Source organism: Mesoplodon bidens (assembly GCF_964165515.1).
Source record: "Mesoplodon bidens genome assembly, chromosome: 2".
Lineage (NCBI taxonomy): Eukaryota > Metazoa > Chordata > Mammalia > Artiodactyla > Ziphiidae > Mesoplodon > Mesoplodon bidens.
The window spans coordinates 56332044-56352429 of record NC_138177.1 but is presented as its reverse complement, the minus strand read 5'-3'; the positions used below and the strand labels follow the sequence as shown (position 1 = coordinate 56352429).

Below are 20386 nucleotides of genomic sequence, written 5' to 3'. Positions count from 1 at the left end.
AACAAATTACCACAAATTTAGTGGCTTAAAACAACACCCATTTATTATTTTACAGTTTCTATGAGTCAGAAGTCCAGGCATGACTTAACTGGGTCCTCTGCTCATGTTGTCACAAAGTTGCAATCAAGGTGTCAGCCAGGGCCAGTCTTGTCTGAGGCCTGGGCTCAGGGTCCTCTTCTAAATTCGTGTAGTTTTTGGCAGGATTTATTTCCTCATAGCTGTAAGACTTGTGGAAGCTTCAGGGCCCACAGGAGAATCTCTTACCTTCAAGACCCTCTTTTAATGGACTCACCTGATGAGGCGAGATCTACCCAGGATAATCTCCCTTTTGATTAATATAAAGTCAGCTCATTAGGGACCTAAATTACATCCTCAAAATCTATTACCTTTGTCATATTCCATTAGACAGAAGCAAGTTACAGGTTCTACCCACACTTTAAGGGAGATTATATAAGGTGTGGAGACTGGGGTGGGGGTGGAAGTGGCGGCATGAGTTAGAGGAACGATTTTAGCAATCTGCCTACAATGGTGGGTTTTAGATTTATTTTTTATTTTATTAAATATTGAATAAGTATGATATCTACATATATATTATGTGAGGTATATAAAAATATCAAATATCCAAGTATACCTAACACTCAGTTTAGGAAATGGGACATTACCATTTCCTTTAAAATTCATGTGTGCCCCTCCATGTTTGTATACCAGTTCCTGCCTCACAAAGGGAACCACCATCCTGAATCTTCTTTTTTATAAGTTTGTTTGTTTATTTATTTATTTTTGGCTGTGTTGGTCTCCATTGCGGTGTGCGGCCTTCTCATTGCCGTGGCTTCTCTTGTTGTGGAGCACAGACTCTAGGCGCGTGGGCTCAGTAGTTGTGGCACGCGGGCTCAGTAGTTGTGGTGCACAGGCTTAGTTGCTCTGCAACATGTGGGATCTTCCCGGACCAGGGCTTGAACCCGTGTGCCCTGCATTGGCAGGCGGACTCTTAACCACTAACCATTGCGCCACCAGGGAAGTCCCCATCCTGAACCTTGTATGTACCATTCCCTTACCTTTCTTTACAATTTTAAGATGCTTTTCTTTAACTCTTAAGGTATTGTTTTATGTTGCTTGTTTTTGAATTTTATATAAAAAGGAATCATGTATTTTTCTTTGACTTGCTTTGGTTATCTAAATTATATTCCTAAGATTCATCCATCTTGTTGCATAAAGCTTTAGGTCAGTTTCACTGCTGTGTACCCATGTATTATATGATTATACGTCCATTTATTTTCCCGTTCTAATGTTGATGGAAATTTTGATTTTTCCAGTTTTTTGTTATTAAAACATTACTGCTGTGAACATTCTTGGACATATTTTGATGCACCTATGTAAAGGTTTCTCTGGGATACTGATTCTCAACTGGGGATGATTCTAGCTCCATTTGGCAATGTCTGGAGACATTTATGGTTATCACAACTCGCCAAGATGTTAGTGGCATTTAGTGGGTAAAGACCAAAGATGCTGCTGAACATCCAGCAATGCACAGGACAACTCCCCTCAACAAAGAATTATTTGGTCCAAAATGTCACTAGTATACTGAGATTGAAAACCCTTCTCTAAGGCAGTACTCAGTCAGAACTATGTATTTGCCCCCTGCTCCAATTTAGAAATGTGTGAGGATGTTTCTGTTTGTCCCAGTGATAGAGGGGTTGGAGGGACTGCTGTTGGCCTAATGGTCAGTGGCTGGAGATGCTTAATCTCCAGAAATGCTGAGGATACTCCTACCCTTATTAAGAGATACTGATCTAAAATACTACCTTGGAGTGGAATTGCATAAGGTATATACATCTTCAATTGACTAGCTAATACCAGGAGTTTTTCCATAGTGGTTTTACAAATTTACAATCCTTCCAGTAGTGTATAAGAGTTCCTGTTACTCTACATTTTCCCCCTCACTTGGTATGTTCTGGAAGTTATGATTGGAGTTTCCCAAATTACTAATACAATTAAACTTTATATATCTATATATTTGAGGTATGATTGATATATAACATATTAGTTTCAGATGTGCAACACGACTCGATATTTGTATATATTGTGAAATCACTACAGTAAGTATGGTGACAGTTAACATCTGTCACATACACACATAGTTAAAAAATTTTTTTTTCTTGTGAAGAGGACTTTTAAGATCTACTCTTTTAGCAACTTTCAAATATTCAATATAGTATTTTTAAAATTTATTTTTTCTTCCAGTTTTACTGAGATATAATTGACATACAGCACTGTATAAATTTAAGGTGTACAACATAATGTGTACATACGTCATGAAATGATTACCATAATGGGGTTAGTGAACATCCATCATCTCATATAAATACAACATTAAAGAGATAGAAAAAACAACTTTTTTTCTTGTGGTGAGAACTCAGGATTTTGCTCTCTTAACAACTTTCATATATATCATACAGCAGTGTTAGTTATCTTTATTGTGTTGTATTTATATCCTTATATTGTTATATCCTTAGGACTTACTTATAACTGGAATTCTGTACCGTTTGACTACCTTCATTCAGTTCTCCCTCCCAACCCCCACCCAGCCTTCCACCTCTGGTAGCCACAAATTTGATCTATTCTTCTATGAATTTGTTTGTTCATTTGTTTATTTACATTTAATGACCTATGAAATTCAGTTCCTAATGCACAGCATACTGATTCAGTATTTGTGTATATTTCAAAATGATACTATGTTAAGTCTAGTTGTCGTCTGTCACCATACAAAGATGTTACATAATTATTGGCTATATTCCCCATATGGTACATTACATACCTGTGGCTCATTTATTTTGTAACTGATAATTTGTACCTCTTAATCTCCCTTAGCAGTTTCCTCTCCCCACCCTCTTCCCCTCTGGCAACCACCTCTTCTATCTGTGACTCTCTGTTTAGTTATGTTTGTTCATTTGTTTTGTTTTTTAGATTCCACATATAAGTTAAATCATACATTATTTGTCTTCATCTGTCTGACTTATTTCACTTAGCCTAATATCCTCTAGGTCCATCAGTGTTGTCACAAATGGCAAGATTTCATTCTTTTTTATGGCTAATATTCCATTGTGTGTGTATATATATATATATGTATATGCGCCACATCTCCTTTATCCATTTGTCTCTTGATGGGGACTTAGGTGCCTTCTGTATCTTGGCTGTTGTAAATAATACTGCAGTGAACATAGGGATGCATATGTCTTTTTTAATTAGTTATTAGTTATTTTCTTTGGGTAAAAACCCAGAAGTGGAATTGTTGGATCCTGTGGTAGTTCTGTTTTTAATTTTTTGAGGAACTTTCATACTGTTTTCCATAGTGGCTGCACCAATTTATATTCCCACCGGAAGTGCACAAGTTTCCCTTTTCTCCACATCCTCTCCAACACTTGTTATTCGTGGTCTTTTTGATGGTAGCCATTCTGACAGGTGTGAGGTGATATCTCATTGTGGTTTTGATTTGCATTTCCCTGGATAAGCATCTTTTAACTGTCTGTATGTCTTCCTTGGAAAAATGTCTGTTTAGGTCCTCTGCCCATTTTTAATTGGATTTTTTGCTTTTTTTTAATGTTGAGTTGTTTGAGTTCTCTGTAAATTTTGTATATTAACCCCTTGTTAGGTATATTGGTTCCAAATATCCCATTCAGTAGGCAGCCTTTTTGTTTTGTTGATAGTTTCCTTTGCTGTGCAAAAGCTTTTTTAGTTTGATGTAGTCCCATTTGTTTATTTTTGCTTTTGTTTCCCTTGCCTGAGGAGGCATAGCCAAAAAAATATTGCTAGGTAAGACAGAGGATACTTAGCTCAATAAGACAGTATTCTGTCAAAGAGTGTACTTCCTATGTTTTCTTCTAGAAATTTTATGGTTTCAGGTCTTACATTTAAGTCTTTAACCCATTTCGAGTTTATTTTTGTATGTAATGTGGAAAAGGAGTCCAATTTGATTCTTTTGCATGTAGCAGTCCAGTTTTTCTAACACTATTTATTGAAGATGCTGTCTTTTCCTCATTGTGTATTATTGCCCCCTTTGTTGTAGATTAATTGACCATATACATGTGGGTTTATTTCAAGGCTCTCTATTCTGTTCCATTCATCTATGTGTCTGTTTTTGTGCCAAAACCATACTGTTTTGATTACTGTAGTTTTGTAGTAGAGTTTTAAATCAGGGAGTGTGTTACGTCCACCTTTGTTCTTCTTCCTCAAGATTGTTTTGGCTATTTGGGGTCCTGTAAGGTTTCCATATGAATTTTAGAATTATGTGTTCTAGTTCTGTGAAAACTGCCATTTGATATTTTGATAGGGATTGCATTGAATTTGTAGATTGCCTTGGGTAGTATAGGCATTTTAACAATATTAATTCTTCCAAGCTATGAGCATAGCATATCTTTGCAGTTTTTGGTGTCATCTTCAGTTTCCTTTATTAATGTCTTACAGTTTTCTGAGTACAGGTCTTTTCCCTCCTTAGATTTATTCCCAGGTATTTTAAATTCTTCTTGATGTGATTATAAATGGTATTGTTTTCTTAATTTCTTTTTCTGATAGTTTGTTTTCTAGTGTATAGAAACAGAACAGATTTCTGTGTATTAATCTTGTATTCTGCAACTTTATTGAATTCATTGATGAGTTCCTGTAGTTTTTTGGTAGTGTCTTTAGGATTTTCTATATATAATATTGTATCATCTGCAAACAGGGACATTTTTACTTCTTCCTCTCCAATTTGGATTCCTTTTATTTCTTTTTCTCGCCTGATTGCTGTGGCTAGGACTTCTAATACTATATTGGATAAAAGTGGTGAGAGTGGGCATCCTTGTCTTATTCCTCATCTTAGAGGAAATGCTTTCAGCTTTCCACCACTGAGTGGAGAACAAGCTGTGGGCTTGTCATATATGACTTTTATTATGCTTAGGTATATTCCCTCTGTACCCACTTTGTGGAGAGTTTTTATCATAAATGGATGTTGAATTATGTCAAAAAGCCTTTTCTGGATCTGTTGAGATGATCATATGGTTTTTATTCTTCAGTTTGTTAATATGGTGTATAACATTGATTTTTGAACCATTCTTGTGTCCCTGGCATAAACCTCACCTGATCATGGTGTATGATCCTCTTAATGTATTGTTGGATTCAGTTTGCTAATATTTTATTGAGGATTTTTGCATCTGTGTTCATCAGTGGTATTGGCCTGTAATTTTCTTTTTTTGTGGTATCTTTGTCTGGTTCTGGTATCAGGTGGTGCCAGCCTCATAGAATGAGTTCAGAAGCATTCCTTCCTCTGCCGTTTGGAATAATTTGAGAAGGATAGGTGTTAATTCTTTTCAAAATGTTTGGTAAAATTCACCTGTGAAGTTATCTGGTGCTGGACTTTTGTTTGTTGGCAGTTTTTTAAATTACTCATTCAGTTGCATTACTGGTAATAGGTCTGTTCTTATTTTCTATTTCTTCCTGATTCAGCCTTGGGCAATTGTACATTTCTAGGAATTTGTCAATTTCTTCTAGGTTGTCCCTTTTATTGTTGTATAATTGTTCATAGGAATCTCGTATGATCCTTTATATTTCTATGGTGTGGGTTGTAACTTCTTTTTCATTTCTTATTTTATTGATTTGGGCCTTTCTTTTTTTTCTTGATGAGTCTGGTGAAAGGTTTGTCAATTTTGTTTATATTTTCAGAGAACCAGCCATTAGTTTCATTGATCTTTTCCATTGTTTTTTTAGTCTCTATTTCATTTATTTCTGCTCTGATCTTTTCCTTCTATGATTTCTTTTGTGTGTGCCTTTTAAGAGTGGAGTCTCTATTTCCCACAGCCCTCTGACTCCCCCCAAAATAAACCCTGCTGGCCTTCAAAGCCAAGCATTCTAGGGGCTCCCGGCTGGGAAGCCCAGTCCCGGCTGGGACTCAAAGCCCTTGCTTTTTGAGGAGAACCTCTGCAGTTTGTAATTAGCCTCCCATTTGTTGGTCACCAACCGGGGATATGGATCTTAACTATACCATATTTCCACCCCTCCTACCCATCTCTCTGTGGTTCCTTCTTTACATCTCTAGCTGTAGAAGTTCTTTTCTGCTAGTCTTCGGGTCACTTTCATTGATATTTGCTCTGTAAATAGTTGTAATTTTGATGTGCCTGTGGGAGATGAGCTCAGGGTCCTTCTACTCTGCTATCTTTGTCTCTCCCTCACAATATAGTCATCATGCTGTGCATTACATCCCCATAACTCATTTATTTTATAACTGTACTTTTTGACCCCATTCACCCATTTCATGCACTTCCCTACCCCCACCTCTGGCAACCATCTGGCTGTTCTCTGTATCTATGAGCTTGGGTTTTGTTTTTGTGTTTAGATTCCACATAAAAGTGAGATCATTCAGTAATTGTCTTTCTCTGTCTGACTTATTTCACTTGCCATAATACCATCTGGATCCATTTGTGTTGTTACAGATGGCAAGATTTTATTCTTTTTTATGGCTGAATAATACTCCATTTTGTGTATATATACCACATTTTCTTTATTTATGTATCAGTGGACATTTAGATTGTTTCCATATCTTGGCTATTGTAAATAGTGCTGCAGTGAATATGGAGGTGCAGGTATCTTCTTGAGTTAGTATTATTGTTTTCTTCAGATAAATACCCAGAAGTGGAATTACAGAACCATATGGTAGTTCTGTTTTTAATTTTTGAGGGACTTGCATACTGTTTTCCATAGTGGCTGCACCAATTTACATTTCTACCAGCAGTGCACCAGGATTCCCTTTTTTCCACATCCTTGCCAACACTTGTTATTTCTTGTTTTTTTGATAATAGCCATTATAACAGGTGTGAGTTGAATTTTGTGCTTGTGGTTTTGATTTGCATTTCCCTGATGATTAGTGATGTTGAGCCTATAGGCCATCTGTATGTCTTTGGAAAAATTCCTATTCAGATCTCTGTCCATTTTTTAATTGGATTATTTGTTGTTGTTGTTTTATTATTGACTTGTATGAGGTTTTTTTTTTTTTTTTTTGCGGTACGTGGGCCTCTCACCGTTGTGGCCTCTCCCGTTGCAGAGCACAGGCTCCGGACGGGAAGGCTCAGCGGCCATGGCTCATGGGCCTAGCCGCTCCGCGGCATGTGGCATCTTCCCAGACCGGGACACGAACCCGTGTCCCCTGCATTGGCAGGTGGACTCTCAACCACTGCGCCACGAGGGAAGCCCCTTATATGAGTTTTTTAATGTATTTTAGATATTAACCCCTTACTAGATACATGATTTTCAAATATTTTCTCCCATTCATTAGGTTGCCTTTTTATTTTGGATGTTCTAGATACCAATCTTTTGTAGGTTATATGAGTTGCAAATATTATCTTCTGATTTGTGGCTTTTTATCACTTTAAGAAATGTTTTCCCTTCAAGTCACTACCTTTACCTTTCTCTGTAGAAGTCACTTTTGATTTCTAAAACTGTAGATTAGTCTTGCCTTGTTTTTCATTATTATTTAAGGAATCATGCAGTATTATGTTTTGATTTTAGCTTCTTTGCTCAGCTTTATATTCGTGTGATATATTCATGCTTTTTGTTGCATATTGCAGTAGTTTGTTCATTTTCATTTCATTGTGATATTCTTTTGGATAACTGTTATAACAATCTGTTTATCCATTTTATTTTTGAGAAACATTTGAGTTATTTCCAGGTTGGGGCTATTTAGAATAATTTGACTATGAACTTTCTTATGCACATCTTTTGATATAGGTGTGCATATCTTCTGGATGGTAGTGCTGTGTTATAGGATATACTAAGTTCGGCTCTAATAAATACTACCAAAAAGTTGCCTGTGGTGGTTTCCAGTTTATACTACTATCAGTATAAATGCCTTTTGGGGTTCATAATACTTCTGGGATATAAGGCTTGATGACTTTGATCAGTTATGGAACATTTGGCCTTTATCTCTTCAGCCAATGCTTCTGTCCCTTTCTTCCTCATTTGGGACATAGTGCACCCATGTTAATTCTTTTTACCATGACTCATATATCTTTTCTGTTCTCTTCTTCATTTTCCACCTTTTTATCTCTCCATACTTAACTCTAAATATTTTCTTCTGACCTATCTTCCATTTCCATAATTCTCACTTACGTTGTGTCTAATCAGCATGTCAAACTCATTCATTAAGTTCTTAATTTCATTTATTGTGTTTTTCCAGTTCCAGAATTTCCATTTTTTTTGTTTGTTTGTTTGTTTTTTTGCGGTACGCAGGCCTCTCACTGCTGTGGCCTCTTCCGCCGCAGAGCACAGGCTCTGGACACTCAGGCCCAGCGGCCATGGCCCATGGGCCCAGCCGCTCCATGGCATGTGGGATCCTCCCGGACCGGGGCACGAACCCGCGTCCCCTGCACCGGCAGGCGTACCCTCAACCACTGCACCACCAGGGAAGCCCCTCCATTTGGTTATTTTATATTCTGTAGTTCTTCTCCAGGACTCTCTATCTTGTCATTTAAGTTCTTTAACATATTGATTGTAGTTATCTTGAAATTCACATATGATAGTCTGTTATCTGGATCTGTTGTGGTTTGTGTCTTTGACCTTTTTTCCCCCTTTTGGTTTGAGGAATTTTGTCTTTGTTGTATACTCAGTTATTTTTTTAGTTAGTTTTGGACAGTGTGTGTGAAAAATTACAGTGATTATGTCATCCTTGCTTTTGGCAGACAGTTAGGCTAAGGGCAGGTTACCCTAATCCAGCCAAGGACTGAACTGATTCAGAGCTAAGCTTCAGTCCTTGGAAGAGCCAGTATATTTTTGGTTCTCCTCACTCCTAGGGTATAGCCCTTTGAAGTTACAGCCAAAAAAGCCTGAAGTGTTTTCCACAGCCCTCTTAGTCTTATGAGACTGCTGAAAGCTCTGCTCAGCTTCTCAGACTCCTAGGAGCAGCTTTCAAATTAGCAAATATCACCAGATGTCAGTCTTATCTTCTTGGATTGCCCATCTCTCCATGATTGTGGCTCCTTGTTGCCTTAGTAGCTCTTCAGTGCTTTTAGATAGATGTTCATAATATTTTACTCAGTTTTCCATTTGTTCTTAGCAGGAGATCTGGTTTTAAACAATTTAGTCTACTATTGCTTTAAGCTTGGCTTATTCTTTCAAAAACTGAGCTTGTATTAAGTGAAATAATCCAGTTACAAGAAGACAAATATTATATGATTCCACTTAAATGAAAGTGGTCAGATTCATAAAAACAGAAAGTAGGGTGGTGGTTACTAGGGGCTTAAAGTCCATTGTTTGCACTGTGGTTCACTCTTGGTTGTCACATGTTCTTTACCACAATATATATAAGTATTTTTAACTGAGTTTATTAAGTAGCTTTCCTTTCAGCCACATTGGTTTTTTTTAGCTGCTCCATATAGAAAATAGAATATGTACCACAAGTTAGAAATTCAGTGAAGTAGCATTATATGTGTGTTTAACACAGATTTACCTCTGTATGTTTAGACTTTTAAAAAAATCAAGAAAGAAAGAACAAGAATGAGGGAAAATAGCTATTTAAATAATGGGGACACAAAATAGCAGTTTAAATAGTGGGGACAGTTCTTCTCAATTAGCTTGTACCCTGGGGCTCTGAGTTTGCTGCTCCTTCACCTATGTTAAATTTACTGGAAGTAGTTCCTTCTTGAGGAATTTTCAGGGATAATTTTGACTATATACAATTTTTGCTTTACCTGCTGACCTTAGAACCCACTTCTGTTTTAAGCTTTAGCCCCCATGTAAAGAAGAGTAAATAATATCCCTTTTATTTCTCATTGGCATTGTTCATAGCACTATAGTCTAAATTTTATTTTTATATGTTTTCTGTCTCTCATGGACGATATTACCTTTTTAAAGTCTTTGATTGACCTTTATCACAAGTTTATCTTTTCTGTGTTCTTTTTGAACATGCATACTATATCTAACATTGTTTTCCTTCAGTATAACATGATTTAAGATGCACAGTCACTTTCAAAGTTACCATCTTATATCATCAAATATTTCTTGTTAGTCAGAAATAAATTCAGAGTAGCAGTAAATCTTTTTCATTATAACTACATCTTGCTTCGCTTTCAGTTTTATAATGCATGTTAGGACAATATTGCAAATGCTTTTTTGTCTGGTAAGATGGTCTACACTGTATATAACTGTATATATATCATATATACCCACTTGTATCCCTGACCCTTCTAAAGTTATTGACAAGCAGTAAATAAAAAATAGCAAGTAGCAGCTTAAGGGGCAGAGGAAGGAGGAATTTATCTTCCTATAAGAGCAAATCAAATCTCCAAGAAATTAAAAACAATTGAAATAGTCTCTTTAATATCCCTAATCTGTGCTGTTTCATGATTAGAACAAAACATCCCAAAAGTTTGAAAACCACAGAATTCAATATATTGATTACAGTTATTACCTCTAGCTTATATAATTTTATATCGGTGTAACTTAGCAATTTGAGAGGGATACTAGAGCGAGTGTATGTTCTTATAAAGGATACAGGAAGTGGCGAACTATTTCCTAGAGTAAAATATGAATTCCACCAAATAATAAAACTATCATTTGACACTTAAAACTAGAGAGAACTACACTAAGGTCAATACTTGGTCAGATGGGTAATATTGTAACTTAATTCTAGAACCTCAAGTCACACACCAGGCTCTCCTACTAAAAGGATAGTGTGAAATACTATCTAAGAACGGCATCAGCATGTTTTAAGCGAGTCATGTCAGGGAAGAAAGTTAATTTCATTACGCCTCCATTTATTGTTAAGTTAGCATATTTTTAGTACGCCTTTTGTTGAAAGCACCATGCTAGGTTCTCCACTAGGACAGTTGATAAATAGTTAAATGTTGTCTTAGTTCTCTGCCCACGCTGGCTTGACTTATATTCTTTGCTCCCTTTACCTAGCTAATGCTACTTTTTGCTATTCAAGACTTATCCCTGACACCGCTCCATTCTCACTGAAACTTACTTGTGTGTTATAACCTATTCCTTGGTGGCCTCTCTGTGCATTCTCAAGTGTCTAATGAGACATTCTTTTTAAAATTACTCTGGGCTAGTTATGGAAGAAAGCAGCCATGAGGCAAAATGCTTTTTTGTTTGTTTGTTCTTGTTATTGTTGTTGAAACTGCCTTTTTACTGCATTTAAAATATAATCCGGGGGGCTTCCCTGGTGGCACAGTGGTTGAGAGTCCGCCTGCCGATGCAGGGGACACGGGTTTGTGCCCTGGTCTGGGAAGATACCACATGCCACGGAGCGGCTAGGCCCGTGAGCCATGGCCGCTGAGCCTGCGCGTCAGGAGCCTGTGCTCCGCAACGGGAGAGGCCACAGCAGTGAGAGGCCCATGTACTGCAAAAATATATATATATATATATATATATATATATATATATATATATATATATATATATATATATATATATATATATATATATATATATAATCCGGAACCTTGCCTCTGGTCTGAAGGCCCCACGTGGTCTGGCTGGCTCTTGCCTCACCTCTGCCAGCACCATGCTTTTTTAACAGTGACGGTCTAACAGTATATTTCTCCTGCCCTCACCTTTCTTTTCTCCCCCTCCTAACTTTTAAAAATTCTGTTTAATGATTCCAGCATGCGAATTTCAGGTTAGGAAGGTAGGAAGGTGGTAAGGGAATTTGGGGGGAATAGTAATGTCTGTGAAGCATCCCTCATATGATATCTTACAAATGACGGTCTAGTTAACCCATGTCTTGTGGGGTCTTTGCAAATGTAGGAAGTAAGGAACCTGAGTGTTGATGGAACATAGTTTTTCAGAGTTGATGCTAATGACAATAAGTTTTTCTTTCTAATATTACATCCTCCCCTAATAATGTAGGTGTTTATCCATCATCATTAGAACTGCTGCTCTTTTGCAGACTCTGACAGATACTTTGTCCTTCAGCATCTTCCTTTTTTGCTTACCTTGTATTAAATATAGCTTGTTTTTATTCCCCAGGCTGCCAGTACACCACTGAATCCTTTAAGTTTTCAGTGTGAATTTGTAAAGCTCAGGATTGACCTTCTCCAAGCCTTCTCTCAACTTATCTGTACTTGTAGTAGCCTCAAGACAAGCCCGCCACCTGCAATTGCCACAACAATTGCCATGACCTTAGGGAATGACCTCCAGCGGTGCGGTCGCATCTCCAATCAGGTATGTCTTAACTTTATTTTCAGTGCAGTTTTTATCTACACTTTAGAGGTTTTTGAGGTTAGTTGTGAGATGAAAAAATCTGAAACTTAAAAATCAGCGGTTTGACTCAGAGGCAACATCAAATACTTCTAAACTCATCTGTCTTGCGGAAAACAGGCTGAAGTTCTTATTAAAATGACAGAGTGATTGATGATATCTCACTAGTTGCTACATATTTATATAAAGAAAAAGGACATACATTTTAAAGAAACTTTGAGATGTTTATAACTATATTATTTATTTTAGTGAAACTTTGAAGAAGCTAAAAATGCAGTGTTTTTTGTTTCTGTACATTATGTGTAAATTATAATCTTGTACACATTTGTAGTTTCATTTGCCATCTTTGTTAATTTTCTTTAATAGGGTTTATAAAAATGAATGAATTGAAAATGAAAAAGAGTTGAAATATTTTTTCATTTTTTTTTGTTTGAGGATTGTTTTCTTATGTTTTGACTTTTGTGTTGTTTATACGACACAAAAGCATATTTGTTTATTTAGCATAATTTATATTTTTCCTTCTTTATAGATGAAACTGTCCATGGAAGAATTCCGAAGCCTTGCTTCCCGATATGGGGATCTTTATCAGGCATCTTTTGATGCTGATTCCGCAACTTTGAGGAATGTAGAACTGTATCCTAAACTTGCCCGATATTTCTTATTCTTTGGAAGTATTCTTTTAAATGTAGAATAAATATTTCAGATACGCTTAACTAAAATATTCATATACATTAGATAAGCCTACAGATTTACCATAAATAATAATTTCTCTTTTGAAACCTAGTATGAGCAGTATAATTTAACTTTTTTACTTCAACCAGGCTTTTTAAAAAGTGGTGACTCAGTGGTGGTCTTTTTCTACCTCTGGGAAGAGCATCCAAAACCCAGGTCCAAGCAGTGTTGAATACTTTGTGCTCGCTTGAGCTACAATGGACAACACAAAATATTTTTCCACCAGAGAACCATTTTCTGTCTTGCTTCACCTATCTTTTATTCACAGCTAACAACCCTAGTTCCCATCACCTTTATTAATGATATATTCAGTCGTTTCAGTCATCACTTATGTTCCCTAAGCCCCCTTTAAGTTCTCCGTATTTTCTTATTAGCAGCTTCAGATCCTTTTTGAAAGGAGGAAAGAGATAAATTGCTTTTAAGTTGCAAGACCTATAAATCAGTAATTCCTGGCATTTTGGTTTAGCGATTGAAAACTTGATGAATGCTATGGACCCTCTCCCCTAAAAAAATGCATATATGCACATATCCCCCAAAATTTGCATACCATTTCAGGAGAGTTAACAGATCCCTTGAGCCCCAGCCTAGGAACCTCCAGGGTAATCACTCTACAGACCCTTCGTGTGGTGGTTGTTTTAAACTTTCATCAGTGAAACCCCTATATCCAACATAGATAAAAAAGTTTCTGTGATTGAATCACAGAGCCTGTTGCTTGGTTCCTTCTTCCAACATTAACCTCTGAAGTACTCTTCCTGGAACTATCACAGACAACATATATCCCTTAAAAAGAAAAAAATAGAGCCACAGACTATTTGAGTCAATAACATGTGGTTAACTTCACTAAGAATATGATTTTCATCTTGCCTTATTTAATATTCAAATAATATGAAGTCTATAGTACATTTCTCTATTATCATGTATAATGTATAACCTTAACATAATGCAGACAGCAGCAGAGCTGTTTACTGATATCTCACGCAATAGAAGCCCTGATTTTGGATCCAGAATCAGCAAGGTATTTAAATAGTTTATATTACAGAACACTTTCAAATATGTTATCTTACCTAATCATCACAACATTGTTTTGGAAGAGGTTTTATAGAGGAAGAAACAAAGAGGAAGAACTTCTCTAGCATTTGCCTAAGGTCATATAGCTAATGACAGTCCTAGATTTTCTGTCTCCATTGTTTACTTACCTCCTGTGTCCTGTTTTCTAAATAATTAGGAAGAAGTTCTTTGAATTTGAACACTTTCTTCTGGTATATTATAACTAAATTTTGGTGTAAAAAATTGAGTTAATAGTATAATTAAGCTTGAACTTGAAATTTTAATTCTTTGTTTTCCCAAACAAAAAGATATTCCTCTTTTTGCTTTATTAAAATTCTTCTCCATTCTCTCATTAACTGATTAATTGTTCAAAATATTTTTATTGAAGAATGGTCCATTATTTTTTCCCACTATAGTATTCTGTTTTAGAACATGCATTTTCAACTGTATAATGTATTTCCAATCTAGTAAGGCCTGTGATTCCAAGATCAGCTTCCTCAAAGAGAACATAATCAACAGAGCATTTTAAATTTCTCTATCCTAAAGCATTGACTCACCATTTTTTTCCACGGCGGTACCAAAATCCTTTCCTTCTGGTTTAAAGTGCTATCTACTCTCAGACTAGGCCACTTAGCTATTTTTTTTTTAACTCATGTGATTCATTTTAATATTTCGATGACATACTAATTTTTACTTATTTTTCCATTTATCCTTCTTTGAACTATGTTCATTTTCCCCTTAGACTTCCAATGTTTTTGTTTTGTTCTGATTTTTTAAGCATCTCCCTTTTAAATTTCAAAATGTTCTCTAACCTCCATATTTTTCACAGTCTTTACCAGTTAATTGATACTTCCAGGCTCACGCCATTTCTGATTATGCCATACTCATTTTACCTCATAGCACACAAATGTCATTGTACTGTTGGTTGACATAAGAGAAATTAGTACTTTTCTTGATTGATTTTTTTAACACATTGTCAGCAGAGATGGGGTGAAGGGAGTTATCTTGCCAGCTCTCAAATCCTACTCTCACTGTCACCCTCTCCACTTCCTACCACCTTTCTTCACTCTTCTCCATCCCGTTTTATCCCCTAAACCCACTCCCCTAGCCTTTGCCCTTCCTAGCAATGAAAAATTGGAAAAGAAAGATTGTACCTTGAAGGAGAGCTCTCTGAGTTTCAGTCATACTGGTGTACAACTGCAAAGAGTAGATTCCTTCTGAAACTTCTCTTCTTGATACTATATATTTTGTGCCTTTCATGTAAAGAAGGACCTGCTGCTAAAAAGAGCCTCAAGAGAGTGAAGCATGACATTGATAAAATTCACTATAGTTTTTACAAAAATCTGTGTATATCTTTCATAGCCTAGAAGGTTTTTGGGGAGAAGAGACCTTGTCTTATCCAACTTCGTATCTCTAGCAGCTAACATTGTGCTTGAGCCAGTATCAGTAAGTGTGGGATATGTTGGGATTTATGTTTATAATTATAAATGTTATTATCTAGCTCATACCAACTTTTTAGGATTATTAAGAAAAAATATTTTGAGATGCTTGTCCTTTACATTTTTCTATTCTAGCTTTGCACTTAACCTTTATTTTTACTGCCTAAAATATAATGGAATGGCTTCTGGTCATGAAGCCATTCAAGTATGGGACTTTTCCTTCTATTGTAAACAACTAGAAACCTGGATAAAATATGCAAGTTTAAATATACGTTTAGCTGTTTTCAGACATTGGACAACAGGGAGACCAGGAATGTAATCCCTCAGGGAAGGGACATAAATAAGGTAAACTTTACACTAGTCCTTGCTTTCCTCTGCCTGGAGGCACTTTTCAGACTGCCTTTCAGGGAGGAGTAACCAAAGTAAAACATGGTGGTCTTGCTTAGTTGAAGAGATAGATATCAGGGTTCAGAGAACAGAGGAAGCTACAATTTGCAGGCCAAGTACAGGGGTGGAGGAAGCTTTCCAGAGGAAGACTGCTATGAATCTTTAGCTGAATGCTAAGCTGTACATATATAAGGTGAAATCCCACAAGGCCAGGCAAAAAACAGCTACTAGGGAGGGAATAATTACCAGGAAGCTGTAAACTGAACAGTTCCCAGAGCTTATGCAGAGCTGAGAAATGTTTGAGTTCCAACCGGCCAAACTGTAGAAACCTAATTGAACACTCAAGGCATTCAGAAGAGACACAAGAAGGGTCACACCACCTTAGTAATCAAGCTAAACTAGCCCTAAAGTGAAGACTAGTCTAGACCTGTCCTAACGAAGCTTAAGTAATCCTTCAAAGAGTCAGGATTATGACAAGTAATGGCTGTCCACCAAAACAAAATCTTAACATTCTTTGAAGACAACAATATCCAAAAACTCAAATGTATAAGGTCCACAATTTTAGCATCCAATCAAAAATTACTGGTCATGAGAAGAAGCTGGAAGATGTGACAAATAACCAAGAGAAAATTCAGCCAATTAGACAAAAGACTCACAAATGACAGATGATGGAATTAACAGACTTGGACTTTAAAATAGTATTTTAGTACTATTAGTATTTTCAAAATTTTAAAGGTAGAAGATAATGAACAAATTTAAAGGTGTAAAAAGAAAATGGAACTTCTAGAGCATAAAAATGAAATATCTTGATTTTGCCTTTATTTTTGAAAGATAGTTTTGATGAACATAGAATTCAAGGTTGATTAGGTTGGGTTTAACAATAGGTTAAATACAGCGAAAGAAAAGATTAGTGAACTTAAAGACATAGCAATAGAAATTACCCGAATTGGACAGTGAAAGAAAAAAGACTGAAAAACTGAACAAAGTTAAAATTGCCAGTGAGACAGTGTCATTTCTACTACTATGCATGTAACTGGAAATCTTAGAAGGAGGGGAACAAGGGACAGAAAAATATTTTAAGTGGCTGAAAAATGTTCATGTTTAATTAAAAATATAAACCCACAAATCCAAGAAGCTTAACGAACCCAGAGTGGCATAAACATAAAGAAAATCACAAGGCACACATTATAATCAAATTGCTGAAAACCAGTAATAAAGAAAAATATAAAGCAGTCAAAGAAAAAAGACTATGTAGAAGGGAATAAAAATAAGAATTTTTTACTAATTCTTATCAGAAATAATGCAAACCAGAAGACAGGTGAAGCAACATCTTTAAAGTCCTGAAAGAAAAAACAAAGTTAACATAGTATTCTATATTCAGTAAAAATACCCTTGAATAATTAAGACTAAATAAAGACATTTTCAGACAAAATCTGAGAAAATTTGTTACCAGCAGACCTAGACCTGTACTATAAGAAATGTTAAAGGAAGTTCTTCAGGCTGAAGAAAAATTATTTGAGATGTAAATTCAGATCTACAAAGAAGAACACTAGGAATGGTAAATATGTGAGTAAATAAAAAAGACTTTCCTCATTTTTTACTTTTTTAAAAAAATATTGCCCATTTAGAAAAAAATAACAATGCATTTGGGAGTTTATTACACGTAGAAGTAAAATGTGTGACGTGAGACAAATGACGGGGGTGGGGGTTGGAATTAATACAGTAGTAAGATTCTTACATTTTACATCAAGTATATATTATTTGAAGATAAGTTGTGGTAATGGAGGGTGAATAAACTCTAGAGCAACCACTAGAAAATAAATAAGCCAATAGAGGAGGTAAAATGGAATACTTTAAAAAAAAAAAACCTCAGTTAATCCAAAAGAAGGCAGGGGAAGAGAAGGGAAAAAAAAAACAGTGAACAGATGAAAAAAGTAGAAAACAAATCACAAAATGGTAGATTTATACCCAGTCATAAGTTATTACAATAAATGTAGATAGTCTTACTCTAAGTAAAGAGATTATCATACAGCTAAAAAAGCAAAACCCAACTATAAGCTTACCACAAGTAACCCACTTTATTATTTATTTATTTATTTATATCTCATCTTAATTCATAGGTTTATTATGAGGTTTTGTGGGCTGCTTATTTTTTAAATTTTTTTTAACATATTTATTGGAGTATAATTGCTTTACAATGTTGTGTTAGTTTCTGCTGTTTAGAAAAATGAATCAGCCATATGTATACATATATCCCCATATCACCTTCCTCTTGTGTCTCCCTCCCACCCTCCCTATCCCACCCCTCCAGGTGGTCACAAAGCACTGAGCTGATCTCCCTACTATACTGCTGCTTCCCACTAGCTATCTGTTTTATATTTGGTAGTGTATATATGTCAATGCTACTCTCTTACCTCCTCCCAGCTTACCCTTCCCCCTCCCCGTGTCCTCAAGTCCATTCTCTTTGTCTGCGTCTTTATTTCTGTCCTGTCCCTAGGTTCATCAGAACCATTTTTTTTTAGACTCCATATATATGTGTTAGCATACGGTATTTGTTTTTCTCTTTCTGACTTATTTCACTCTGTATGACAGCCTCTAGGTCCATCCACCTCACTACAAATAACTCAATTTCGTTTCTTTTTATGGCTGAGTAATATTCCATTGTATATATGTGCCACATCTTCTTTGTCCATTCATCTGTCGATGGACATTTAGGTTGCTTCCAGGTCCTGGCTGTTGTAAATAGTGCTGCAATGAACATTGTAGTACATGTCTCTTTTTGAATTATGGTTTTCTCAGGGTATATGCCCAGTAGTGGGATTGCTGGGTCATATGGTAGTTCTATTTTTAGTTTTTTAGGAACCTCCATGTTGTTCTCCATAGTGGCTCTATCAATTTACATTCCCACCAACAGTGCAAGAGGGTTCCCTTTTCTCCCTACCCTCTCCAGCATTTATTGTTTGTAGATTTTTTGATGATGGCCATTCTGACTGGTGTGCAGTGATACCTCCTTGTGGTTTTTTTTTTTTTAAGTATTAATCATCTGCTTTTTTTATTATTATTTTTATTTATACAGCAGATTCTTATTAGTCATCAATTTTCTACACATCAATGTATACATGTCAACCCCAATCGCCCAATTCAACACATCACCATCCCCACCCCCCGGGGTTTTCCCCCCTTGGTGTCCATACGTTTGTTCTCTACATCTATGTCTCAACTTCTGCCCTTCAAACCGGTTCATCTGTACCATTTTTCTAGGTTCCACATACATGTGTTAATATACGATATTTGTTTTTCTCTTTCTGACTTACTTCACTTTGTATGACAGTCTCTAGATCCATCCATGTCTTAACAAATGACTCAATTTCGTTCCTTTTTATGGGTGAGTAATATTCCATTGTATATATGTACCACAACTTCATTATCCATTCATCTGTCGATGGGTGTTTAGGTTGCTTCCATGACCTGGCTATTGTAAATAGTGCTGCAGTGAACATTGGGGTGCATGTGTCTTTTTGAATTCTGGTTTTCTCTGGGTATATGCCCAGTAGTCCTCCTTGTGGTTTTGATTTGCCTTTCTCTAATGATTAGTGATGTTGAACATCCTTTCATGTGTTTATTGGCAATCTGTGTATCTTCTTTGGAGAATTGTCTATTTAGGTCTTCCGCCCATTTTTGGATTGGGTTGTTTGTTTTTTTGATATTGAGCTGCGGGAGCTGCTTGTATATTTTGGAGATAATCCTTTGTCAGTTGCTTCATTTGCAAATATTTTCTCCCATTCTGAGGGTTGTCTTTTTTGTCTTGTTTATGGTTTCCTTTGCTGTGCAAAAGCTTTTAAGTTTCATTAGGTCTCATTTGGTTTTTTTTTGTTTTTACTCTAGGGGGTGGGTCAAAAAGGATTACTCTAGGGGGTGGGTCAAAAAGGATCTTGCTGTGATTTGTGTCATAGAGTGTTCTGCCTATGTTTTCCTCTAAGAGTTTTATAGTGTCTGGCCTTACGTTTAGGTCTTTAATCCATTTTGAGTTTATTTTTGTGTATGGTGTTAGGAAGTGTTCTAATTTCAGTCTTTTATATGTAGCTGTCCAGTTTTCCCAGCACCACTTACTGAATAGGCTGTCTTTTCTCCATTGTATATTCCTGCCTTCTTTATCAAAGATACGGTGACCATTTGTGTGAACCTACTTTAAATACAAAGATACAAATATATTAAAAGTAAACAAAAGGATGGAAAAGGAACCCTAAAAACTGGCATGACAGTATCATACAAAGTGGACTTCCGGACAAAGACTTGATAAAGAGCTACATTTTACCATAATAGGGGATCAATTCATCAAGAAGACATAATTCTTTTTTTTTTTTTTTTTTTTTTTTGCGGTACACGGGCCTCTCACTGTTGTGGCCTCTCCCGTTGCGGAGCACAGGCTCCGGACGCACAGGCTCAGCAGCCATGGCTCATGGGCCTAGCCGCTCTGCAGCACGTGGGATCTTCCCAGACCGGGGCACGAACCCGTGTCCCCTGCAGCAGGCAGATTCTCAACCACTGCGCCACCA

General features: G+C 36.3%; 1 protein-coding gene across 2 annotated transcripts in view; it reads left to right on the top strand.

Annotated features, from left to right (window-relative positions):
- The window catches only part of INTS7 (integrator complex subunit 7), a 96792-nt gene that overhangs the window by 53747 nt on the left and 22659 nt on the right, over positions 1–20386 (top strand). For both annotated transcript variants that reach the window (XM_081254837.1, XM_081254838.1), the window contains 3 exons: positions 11995–12189; positions 12755–12858; positions 13904–13972. In XM_081254837.1, coding sequence (XP_081110963.1) covers positions 11995–12189; positions 12755–12858; positions 13904–13972 — 368 coding nt within the window. The remainder of the gene's footprint in view (positions 1–11994; positions 12190–12754; positions 12859–13903; positions 13973–20386) is intronic.